The sequence below is a fragment of the Carcharodon carcharias genome, chromosome 20, assembly GCF_017639515.1.
Source record: "Carcharodon carcharias isolate sCarCar2 chromosome 20, sCarCar2.pri, whole genome shotgun sequence".
Lineage (NCBI taxonomy): Eukaryota > Metazoa > Chordata > Chondrichthyes > Lamniformes > Lamnidae > Carcharodon > Carcharodon carcharias.
In genome coordinates, this window is record NC_054486.1 from 68,922,556 (window position 1) to 68,935,241 (window position 12,686).

Here is a 12,686-nt window from a genome sequence, read left to right on the forward strand (position 1 = left end):
TCAAAATAAACAATGATATAAAGAAGTGATATAAAGAAGTTTCCAATTAAAAAACTTCTTACAAATGAAAAAATTAGAATAGTGTCATAGTAGTTTCTGAACTAACAGCAGAGCTTATAGTACAAAAACCCATCTAGTCAAATGAAATATTTTTTCCTAACACAGTGAACTGTATTAACATGAATATGTGTACAGTGTAAAACAGTAGCTTTATTGTCTCCCTACATACCCCATTCAGACTTCCAAGGTCCTTTACCCGGTGTTCATCTGTAGCTGTATCATAGTTGATTACTGCATGCTGCTTGTCTACGCTGCGAGACTAGGAGAACACATATAATGAATTCTAAGCTGTTCAGAAGGAGACAACTGCTTTCAATACAGTGCTAATTGGTTCCAGTCTAACATAACTACTTTACCTGGATTTTAAGCGTCCACAATCAAAAAACGTACGTAGTGTGTGCATCTTATGTACAAACAACTCTCATTTGTTACACAATTGCCAGTTAACACCACGTACCATAAATACATTAAAATTGCGGCTTAATGTTAAAGTGCAACTGGGAACTGGGATCACAGATTAGCATATACATTTAATCCGTCAATGCTTGACTGTTAGATGTACTGTTTACACAATACTGAAGGTCAACTTGCCAAAATAAAAATAAAGTGTACAGAAGCCAATCAGCAGCTTAGAGAAAAAGGTAGGTTAACTTTTTAAAGTAAAACTTTCATCAAAATCTGTAATGTCAACCATTAATTTCCCTTTCAGGCTAAATGGCCTGTTAGCATTTTCTATGTATATTTTATCCCCAACAGTCACACTGTTTCTTTTTATTTCTGCAAATCAAATTCCATCTCAATTTATAATTGCTTACAGCCAATCTCCAAGATACAAAGTTATTATTTCCAGTATAATTTGTTGTGCAATGATGTTTCCAATAGGATAGTCATCCAACATTAGAGGAGTGCAACGCAAAATGTGGGAGATCAAAGGTTATGCCAGGAAGCTTCAAAAAATTAATAGACAGCAAAACCTATCCTAATCGCTGATAATCCAGTGCAGTACTGAGAGAATGTCACACTATCAAGAGGTGCCAACTTTTGGATGAGACATTAAACCAAGCCCCTTCTGCCCTCACAAATGGATGTAAAAGATCTCATGGTACTATTTTAAAGAGGAGCAGGGAAATTTTCCTCTGTCTCCTTGCCAATCTTTATCCCTTACCTAACACCGAACTGCACACTATCATTTTGCTAGCTGTGGGACCTTACAGTGAGCAAATTATTTGGTGTTTTGTCCTACGTTACAACAGTTCCTCGTTGGTTATAAAGGTTCTCTATAAACACAAGTTTTTATTTTCCTTTTCTTTCCTTTCTCTCCCTCCTTTTGCTTTCGCCATATTCCTGTGGCACCTTCTATTCTCCTTCAAATACCTCACTCAGATCCACCCCTGAGAGGGGAGAAGAGTAGAAGAGTACAGAGGAAGAATGGTTTTTTTGCGGGGGGGGAAGAGATAGAGAGAGGATTGGGAGGGGGACAACAGAGCATGTTCCAGGGTGACAGTAGGCACAGAGAAAAGATAAATGCAAAGGAGGAGATAGACAGAAAAAGTGGATGGGGGCAGAGAGGGAGAGTGTGGAGGGAAGAGAGAGAGCAGAATAAGGACAATTGAGAGTTGCAGGGTGACAGAGATGCAGGAGAAAGAAATAACATGCGATAAGTGGGAAAATGAGGGAAATATCTTTTACACAACTTCTATTTTCTGAGACCCCAGAAAGAATGTAAAGAAAATCAGAATAAGATGGAAACATAGTTCAAATAGTTTCTGTAGAGACAACATATAGCTGACATTTCAGATTTATACCCTTCTTCAAAACAGTTTTCATAAACAGTTATCCCTAACTCCTGATTTAATTTCAAGCTTAAGCTATCCCCTGGACTTAGTGGTGATGGAACGCCAAAAAATTTTTATTTTGTTAGTATTTTACCTGTCTTACCAGCCATCATTAATTATTGCTTCAAGTGGACAGTGGCCATAGAGCCCAGTTAAAAATGAAATTCAATCTGCATTTTTTCCTTGTTGATATTTTCAATACTTTTGTTAACAAGGAGCATTTCTGAGACTTGCAGAACTGGCTTGGAGAAGTTGCTGCCCTGGTGAGGAAATCTTGCATAAACAACTAAAACACACAGCATTGTGTCAGATATTCATTCATCATCCTTGCATCTGCTCCCATAGAGATCCCATGATAAGATCACCCACACTTACTATTTAAACTTAAAACATTCAACTCAAGAGACAAAGACCAAAACTAAATCATCTAATATTTAATAGTGAGACTCTAAATGGTGACGTGTGCAATTATTCATTTATATGACAATTACAAGTGAGAGGCTATCAAAAAATAAGCAGCACTTAAATGATGAGGAGAGAACAGAACATAAAATTCAACAATATTTTCTGTAGGCAAGATGAGAAGTAACAACACCAGTGCAAAATTATAAACCAGAAAATTTTCTAGGAAAATGCTTCTGCAAATGACTCAATACAGAAAAAAATAAATGACTCAGAGGAGTTTTATTTCACTGGAATGGAGTGAAATTTAAGTCATAGCAAATGATAACTACAATAGGTTGTGTTATACCTATTGATAGTTACAATCGCAATTTGCAACAGAAGCACCATATTTATCATGCCTAGCTACAATTCAGACATTGCAGCTTGAAGAAACCTCAATCCTACAAAGCTTTGCATGCACCTGCTAAACTTTATGTACGTTATGTATGAGGTGAAAGTAACTGCCCTTGATATCATGGCAGCATGTTACTGAGTGTGATATCAAGGAGCCCTAACAAAACTGGAGTCAATGGGAATCAGGGGGAAAGCTCTCCATTGGCTGGAGTCATAGCTAGCACAAAGGAATATGGTTGTGGTTGTTGGGGGTCAACCATCTCAGTTCCAGAACATCACTGCAAGAGTTCCTCAGGACAGTGTCCTAGGCCCAACCATCTTCAGCTGCTTCCATCAATGACATTCCATCTATCACAAGGGCAGAAGTGGGGATGTTTGCTGATGATTGCAAAATGTTCAGCACCATTTGCGACTCCTCAGATACTGAAGCAGTCCATGTGCAAATGCAGCAAGGCCTGGACAACATTCAGGCTTGGGCTGACAAGTGGCAAGTAACATTCACAACAAACAAGTGCCAAGCAATGACCATCTCAACAAGGGAGAATCTAACCATTGCCCCTTGACATTCAATGGCATTACCATTGTTGAATGCCCCATGATCAATATCCTGGGGGTTACCATTGACCGGAGACTGAACTGGACTAGCCATATAAATACTGTGGCTACAAGAACAGGTCGTAGGCTAGGAATCCTGCAGTAAGTAACTCACCTCGTGATTCCCCAAAGCCTAACCACCATCTATAATGTACAAGTCAGGAATGTGATGGAATACTCTCCACTTGCCTCGGTGAGTGCAGCTCCAACAACACTCAAGAAGCTTGACACTATCCAGGGCAAAACAGCCCAAATGATTGGCACCCCATCCATAAACATTCACTCCTTCACCAACGATGCACAGTGGCAGTAGTGTGTGTAGGATCTACAAGATGCACTGCAGGAACTCACCAAGGCTCCTTAGACAGCACCTTCTAAACTCGCCCTACAATCTAGAAGGGCAGCAGATAACATGGGAACACCACCACCTGGAAGTTCTCCTCCAAGCTACTCACCATGCTGATTTGGAAATATATTGCCGTTCCTTCACTAACACTGGGTCAAAATCCTGGAACTCCCTTCTTAACAGCACTCTGGGTGTACCTACACACAGGGACTGCAGCGGTTCAAGATGACAGCTCACCACCACCTTCTCAAGGGCAATTAGGGATGAGTAATAAATGTTGGCCTAGCCAACACAGCCCACATGCCAGAAATGAAAAAAAATGTTGAATTAGGAACTGGTGATTTCTCAGAGTATAGCTAGGTATTCCTGCTTTCAATTATAAACTTAAGTACAGTTCATTTAAAGTACTCCTGAGAGAGAGATCCAACCAACTCCTAGAAATTGTTTAAAACTTGGCTCAATCATACTGGAATTATGCTCCTAATGATGTCAAACTCACTAATTACAAGTTGGCTTCCACTGGACTTCTAAGAACCCTGCAATCTAGGTGGCAGGTCTGAATTAAAAGTTAAGTCACTTCTGCTTTTGAGAATTTGAGATTAACTACTGCTAAAGATATCTGCATTTTTGCAACTCTTGGCACAATTTTTCAATGTAAAAGGGTTCGGAATTTGGGCTGTTCTCCATGCGACCTCCCAAAAGAACAAGCATCATAATAGAAGGGATGACTTATTCTGCTACTTTGATGGTAGTGCTCAAATGAGATCCACACTAGAATTCAAATCTTAGACGTACATAAAAACATAATTGTAAAACTAAATAATTGTTGAAGGCTACAACAAAATGTTTGATTAAACTGAATTGAACTTAAATTTGATTCAATTGGGCCAGATTTCCTGGACAGCTTTCTCATTTCCAACGTAGGAATCAACTCTACTGAGCAATAATTTATGGGATGCCAATTATACAATCGTTGTCTCAGGGTATTTCTATAATTTTGCTAATTTGACTGTCTCTTATAATTCACTTCCATCATGACCAAAACACTCAGCCAATATATAATACAACATACTACCAGGCATCCAATAAAATTAATTTGTGAGCATACTAAAGCACTTATATTTTTAAGCTAACAACAAAGATGGAACAAACGTATCTCGTATATGTTTGGTACAGGAATAAGAAACCTAGAGCAGATTCTAATGGGAAGCAGAATCTAGGGCTTTGATGTCTTCTATTCAAGCACAATACATGCTTGAATGTTTACATTATCACTTAGTATTTGGGATGTATTTTTAATTTACCATTAAAATGTAGCAATGGGCTTAAGAACCCAGATGCACATCAGAACGGCATTTACTTCTGGGACCTCAAATTGAATTCAGCCCAAACTAATGGTATTAAAATTTAATGCCTCTCTTTGATGCCTGAAAAAGTCTGACATAACTCAAGTTTGAGCAGTCTCAATCCAGTTCCCAACAGAAGTGTCTCAACAGCAAAAAAAAACAGCAGTCCCACTGAGATCACAAGGATGGTTGGTGTGGGAAATAAAATGGTGCCGGGGAGGGCACTCTTCTGAGGCTGACATATAATGAAGCAAAGCAATTCACATTCTTAGCACAGATTTCATTTCAGCCCTCATCGTACACTACTAATAAGTATTTCACATTCTTTTACTCTTTGCCATTACTTGGTAAAGCATTCAACAAAAGCATACAAAAATTATTGTCCCCAATACCTCAACCTCCAATCACAGCACCTTCCCATGCAACCGCAGAAGGTGCAACACCTGCCCCTTTACTTCGCCCCTCCTCACCGTCCAAGGGCCCAAAACCCCTTTCATGTGAAGCAGCACTTCACTTGCACTTCCCTCAATTTAGCCTACTGCATTCGCTGCTCCCAATGCGGTCTCCTCTACACTGGAGAGACCAAACGCAGACTGGGTGACCGCTTTGTGGAACACCTTCAGTCTGTCCACAAGCATGACCCAGACCTTCCTGTCGCTTGCCATTTCAACACACCGCCCTGCTCTCATGCCCACATGTCCGTCCTTGGCCTACTGCAATCTTCTAGTGAAGCTCAACGCAAACTGGAGGAACAGCACCTCATCTTCCAATTAGGCACTTTACAGCCTTCTGAAGTGAATATTGAGTTCAACAACTTCAGATCGTGAAGTTCTGTCGAAGGGTCATGAGGACTCGAAACGTCGACTCTTTTCTTCTCCGCCGATGCTGCCAGACCTGCTGAGTTTTTCCAGGTAATTCTGTTTTTGTTTCAGATCATGAACTCTCTCCTCCATCCTCACCCCCTTTTTCTAATAATTTTTTTTTATTTTCCCACCTATTTCTTTTATTATTTAAATTTATTTCCATCCATTGTTTTATCTCCACCTTTTAGCCTATTTCGATCCCTTCCCCGCACCCCACCCCCACTAGGGCCATCTGTCACTTGTTCATCCTGCTTTCTACCCTTAATGTCACCATTAGCACATCCTTTAGCTAATATTACCACCGTCAACACACCTTTGTCCTTTTGTTTTTGACATCTTTGGCAATCTCTCCTTTGCCTCCACCTATCAAGGGCCCTCTCTCCAGCTCCACCTGTCCCACCCCCCTTAAACAGCTTATATTTCACCTCATTTCTTATTCCTCTTTAGTTCTGATGAAGAGTCATATGGACTCGAAACGTTAACTCTGTCTTCCTTTCCACAGATGCTGTCAGACCTGCTGAGTTTTTCCAGCAATTTTTGTTTTTGTTTCAGATTCCCAGCATCCACAATACTTTGCTTTTATATTATTGCCCATTTGTTGCTCCACAATAAATTGCCGCATCATTACAAAAAAACTGTAAACACCTTGTGATGCTCTTCATGCTGAACTGGAGAATATGCTGTTAAATATGGATATGATCATTATACCATGTAACATACAATGTTCGGTTTCACACAATTGTGTGGAACTTTTTATGTACCTTTGAAAAGTTAGCTTCTAATTGATCATCGAGGCAGGTCCTCAGATCAATTTTAGTTAAAAATATAAAAAGTGGCTCCTGAAGTCAATGTCTAATGGTGGGAAGTTTCTCTGAACTATGGAAACAGTTGGTTTACTTACCTCTTATTTTTTTTTTATATATATATACATATGGCAAGACAACAAGCATGCACATGATACATCCAAAGTAGAATGGACATCTCAGGTGCTCATCAATAGTACAGCAGGCCATAGAGATGAAAGTTTTAAAAACTAAAAATAAATGTTCAAAAATGATTCTTATAATTGACACATTCTACCCTTTGCACTTGCTGCTCTTTGTTACAGATGCAAAACAACTTAAAATGTTGTTTCGGCTGCCTGTATCTAAGAACATACTGGTCAAATAATGCATCCAATGTGTTACAAGAATTCAGAGCAATTACACTTTATGGACATCAAAGGAATACATATCTACATTCTACTTTACATGATACATAGTTCTTACAAAACAGCACTTACTCAGCCTTGCTATCAGCAGAAGCTTCATTGTTTTAATAGGCATAAATAGATTTTGGCCATGCAACATACTTTATGCTCCATACTGGACTTTCAAAAAGAAATTTTTACCTTCCTTGTAATCCTATGTTTTCCCCAATCATATCCTACAATTCATCACCTTGGAAATACACATACTCAATTATAATACTACTTTTGATGTAATTCACCAAAGTGAGAGAGAGTCAGGGCAGGTAGTCATGTTCTATTAAAACAGCACAGCAAGCTCATTTTCAGTTTTGGTAAATAACAGGCCTCAACCTGGTGTACAAAGATATTGACCCCTTGTTATTATTTGATATTTCTGCCAATAAAAACAATCATGAAGAGTTGAAGATACAATATTCTTCTCTTTTGATTTCAAGCCAGCACAGGTTCTGTTAAATGTATTGAAATAGCATACAGCCATTCCCTCTCAGCATTCTGGTTGTATTGAAGGCTGCAGTGTGAAATCTATTTGCAAATTCATCCAGAAACATATATTCTCACCTTACATTGAAAAGTTTAAAACAACCATCATTGCTACAATATTATTTTATTAAACAGAACTTTAATGTAAACTGCAATCTTTACTACATGCAGCAGTATGTCTAAGTCTTAAGTAATAATAAAAGGAAACAGAAGAGGGCTAAGTCAGGTTAAGAGCATGGATGCACCTCTTTGCAATATTAGTGAAGACAGGGGAGTAGGTCTCCATCCACAGCTTCACAAATAATATTCATTATTTCTAAATGAGCATAAAATTTGTGTTTGCAGTGTGTTTATTTGTACTCTCTCTGCAGATTATTGTTGCAATTTTTGCACCTGATGACTCAAATGATTTACCTGAAGCATTAGTTCACAGTCTTCTCGTCCAACAAAAATCATCTCTTTAGGGAGTCGGTGGCGAGAGCCACAGCTGCTCACCAGGAACCAAGACGTCACACTCATTCCTGCTGTCTTAGAAACTAATTTCCACAATTTAACATTCTAAACAAAGAGCAAAACACAACAGATATTAGTAATTTGCCATATTTATTTCTTGGAGTTTATGGTTTAAAATAACAATTGAGGCAAAGGGAGAAAGAGGAAACTATTGTCCTTGTGAAATGCTGAAGTAATGAGCAACAGGAATTAATTGCAGTTAATGTTTCATTCAAGATTTTCTATTATTTACACTGTTCACAACGCTAAACATGTTGGTCAAAATATGAGCATTCGCTAATTATAAAACAGTCTTTTCAAACTGACTAAAAGAAACCCTTCTACTGTTCTTAAAATTAAATTTCTAATTGCATCATTTATATAATTGTAACCAGGTGTATAATATTTGATACCTGGGAATGATTACATACAGAACATTATCTTCCAGGGTTCACTTGAAATCATATAGCATATATTTCCATTGAAATTTGTGGGGCAATTTTCAGTACTTTTTACAAGTAGCTGATGTCGTGGTGAACACAAGTATTGGAACATTTGTGCTTTGACTATCCACAGCACATGCAAGTACTGTATTCATAGCATTAAAATAGGTCACCCTCTTGGGTTCCCACCCAGATTCTTTTTTTCAGTTATATGCCACATGCAACTAAAATAAAACCAGCCGTAGCAGATGGAAAACTGCAGCTCACCACTAAATTATTCAAAGCTCCAAAGAAAATGTGATGCTGGTATTTGGCTTTATAGTTTTTGTAAAAAACACATTTCTTATTCAAGCTATTTTAGGTGTTTTTTGAATAAAAGTGGGGTTGAAAATTAAGCTTGTAAACAAAAAAATCGACAAATCTCTCATATATGATACACAATAAGATCTCTCACTGGATGAATACCCTGTATATATTGCTTATTATGTTTAAATCAAGACTAAAAGGAAATGTGTGACTGGATAACGCCGCAAAACCTATGGATTAATATGAAAATCTTCCGGCAAATATAATTCTCGCGAGAATATTGCTAAATTAAAGTTTCATTTAATACATGAATATATATATTTTTTTTTAAAAAAATCTAAAGATGGGACCGTTTCAAAAATACAAATGAAAAATCCAAACCCTCCTGAATAAACCGCAGCAAAACCTGCAATCTCAGGTTCCCTGTCGTCTTTTCTGCACGACGATCTTTCACTAAACATTAAAATAATTAGATGTACGAACAGAGCAATAAATGGCCTTCGCCGTTCAGACAATAACAAGAAGAAGAATTAACCGTCACTCGACAAGAGACGCCGCTTCACACGGGCCGAGCCCCCGCACTGAATGGAGGCGGCCCCGGCTGACAGGTGATGCTGGATCCCAGGCCCGGGAGCCGGGAGCCGGTGCCCGGTTTGAACCAGGCGGCCGCCTGCCCGGCACCAGCGACTGGGAGAAAGCCGCGCCAGGGCCGAAGCTGCGGCAATCGGCAGCACCGACGGACTGCGAGCGGCCCCGACCCGGGGAACCGGCCCCGCCACCGCCCGCCCGCCAGCCACACGGGGGAGGGATGGATGGAGGGAGGGATGGATGGATGGATGGATGGATGGAGGCCGGGCCGAGTTGGGCTGGGCTCTGGGCGGCGGTAGCAGCGGTAACCGGCGCTCACCTTCACACGGAGATCAGCCACAGACGCCGCTCCCCGCTACCGCCTGCAGCAAGTGCCACATCCCCCGGCTCCCTCCCCAGCTTCCTGACGTCAGCCTGTCCCGCACAGCCCAGCACCTGATCCCCGCAGCCAGCCCCGCATTTACACACAGGCTGCTTGGGAGGGGGGGGGGGGGGGTGCAAAAGGAAGCTGGCCAGCCCGGGCCTCACTGCTGTCGTGTAAACTGCCTGAATAATGCTCACATTTACCTGCTGTGTAAGGTAAGAGCGCCAGGGAAGCCACACACGAGCGTAACTCCCCACACAACACCTCCTTGGTCATGCCTGATCACTGAGTAAAGTGTATGTATGATGCTGTTTCTGTTGTTGGACTTTGCCCTCCAACCAGTGTGTTCACGTACGCATAATTATACTGGCTAACACCAAGCCCGAATACAATTCAGCGAACACTCCTGGGAATAGTTCCATTCTGCGCAGTCCCCAATGTTTACGTTGGCAATGAAAGGAGGTCTGTCCAAAGGCAGCAGACATTGCTGTGGCGAGATGTCACATCAATCCTCAATAATTTATTACTCCAGTTCAGCGAATAAGGTCAGAACGCAGAGATTGAAGTTATAAAACTAACGCCAAAGCAACATTGCTAACGGTGCAAATCTTCAACCGACACTAAAATACACATAGATAAATGCAAAAAACTGCGGATGCTGGAAATCCAAAATAAAAATACCTGGAAAAACTCAGCAGGTCTGACAGCATCTACAGAGAGGAACACAGTTAACGTTTCGAGTCCGTATGACTCTTCAACAGAACTAAGTAAAAATAGAAAAGAGGTGAAATAAGCTGGTTTAAGGTGAGGAGGGGTAGGGCTGGATAGTGGGCCAGTGATAGGTGGAGATAACCAAAAGATGTCATAGTCAAAAGGACAAAGAGGTGTTGACGGTGGTGATATTATCTAAGGAATGTGCTAATATGTGACATTAAGGGTAGAAAGCAGGACGAGCAAGGTACAGATATCCCTGGGTGGGGTGAAGGGATGGAAATAGGCTAAAAGGTAGAGATAAAACAATGGATGGAAATATATTTAAAAATAATGGAAATAGGTGGGAAAAGAAAAATCTATATAAATTATTGGAAAAAAGGGTGATCGGAAAGGGGGTGGGGATGGAGGAGAGAGTTCATCATCTAAAATTGTTGAACTCAATATTCTGTCCGCAAGGCTGTAAAGTGCCTAGTCGGAAGGTGCTGTTCCTCCAGTTTGCGTTGAGCTTCACTGGAACAATGCAGCAGGCCAAGGACGGACATGTGGGCATGCGTGAGAGCAGGGCGGAGTGTTGAAATGGCAAGCGACAGGGTGGTCTGGGTCATGCTTGCGGACAGACCAAAGGTGTTCCGCAAAGCGGCCACCCAGTCTGCATATGGTCTCTCCAATGTAGAGGAAACCGCATTGGGAGCAACAAATGCAGTAGACTAAATTGAGGGAAGTGCAAGTGAAGCACTGTTTCACCTGAAAGGAGTATTTAGCCTTCTGGACTGAATATTGAGATCAACAATCAAAGATCATGAACTCTCTCCTCCATCCCCACCCCCTTTCTGATCCCCTTTTTTCCCAATAATTTATATAGATTTTTCTTTTCCCACCTATTTCCTTTATTTTTAAGTGTATTTCCATTCATTGTTTTATCCTTTTAGCCTATTTCAATCCCTTCCCTTCACCCCACCCCACCACTAGGGCTATTTGTACCTTGCTCGTCCTGCTTTCTACCCTTAATGTCACCATCAGCACATTTCTTAGCTAATATCACCACCTTCAATACCCCTTTGTCCTTCTGTCTATGATATCTTTTGGCTATCTCCACCTATCACTGGCCCTCTATCCAGCACTACCTGTCCCACCCACCCACTCTTAAACCAGCTTATATTTCACCTCTTTCCTATTTTCACTTAGTTCTGCTGAAGAGTCATACAGACTCCAAACGTTAACTGTGTTCCTCTCCACAGATGCTGTCAGACCTGCTGAGTTTTTCCAGGTATTTTTATTTCTGACTAAAATACATGTCATACCCAATAGCATCTGAAAGGATAGAGTGTTTTTATAGTTGGTTGTTTTGTTTTTAAAAAAACACGAGTTAGATCTATCTTGTTTGAGCCAACTCGATTAAGCAAGCCACTTAGAAATCATGACAAAGTCCACGCGTATGCTGAAAGTTGATTATATTTTCTCTGACCTGAAAAAATACTATACTCATGTTGTATTTTATACATTCTATCGTCCGTTGAATGTATTCGAAACATGAGAATAAAAACTACCAGGTCTACTTGTTTTTCTGCATCAGTGCCCCAAACCTCGTTGTGCCTCATTCCCCAATACAACTACTGACCAAACTGAACTTGGATAAACTGGAAACCTTCCGTCGGTTAGATTGTTTAACTTTGGCTTTAATCGCCAGAGTACCTTCTATTTATGTTACAGCTTGGTAACTTTCTGATACTGTACACACAAAGGTGAGATGATCACATTCATACCTCATCGGGTGTGTATTATATCAGAGGTGAGGCGTTGTATATCATGAAGTATATATGAAAACTTCTAATTCCAATGATAGAGTATGAATTATTTAACTAACTATCCCTAATAAATAGTGTCAAGTCACAAGTTTGACATAATAACTTTCACGGGTTATTCCCCCCACCTGAAGTCCTCAGGTCGGTGTAATAACAATTACAATTCCACAATATAAATGCTGGAAAAAACTCAGCAGATCTGACGGCATCTGTGGATTGGAAAACGGTTAACGTCTCAGGACCAATACGGCTCTTCTTCCGAAACGTTAACTGTTTTTCTCCCCACAGATGCTGCCAAGACCTGCTGAGTTTTTCCAACATCTTCTGTTTTTATTTCAGATTTTCAGCATCCGCAGTATTTTATTTTTATAATTGCACAATGTTCTCTTAAGAACAGACAGAGGTT

General features: G+C 40.3%; 1 protein-coding gene across 5 annotated transcripts in view; it reads right to left on the reverse strand.

Moving 5' to 3' along the window:
• Positions 1-12,686, reverse strand: part of LOC121292560 (centrosomal protein of 170 kDa protein B-like) — a 77,151-nt gene that overhangs the window by 63,974 nt on the left and 491 nt on the right. For 3 of the 5 annotated variants that reach the window (XM_041214690.1, XM_041214689.1, XM_041214686.1), the window contains exons 2-3: positions 7,986-8,129; positions 230-319 (exon numbers count right to left, since the gene is read on the reverse strand). In XM_041214690.1, coding sequence (XP_041070624.1) covers positions 230-319; positions 7,986-8,090 — 195 coding nt within the window. In that variant the 5' untranslated portion in view covers positions 8,091-8,129. Of the gene's footprint in view, positions 1-229; positions 320-7,985; positions 8,130-9,719; positions 9,812-9,967; positions 10,047-12,686 lie in introns of those variants that run through there. The other 2 variants (XM_041214688.1, XM_041214687.1) reach the window with 2 other exon arrangements.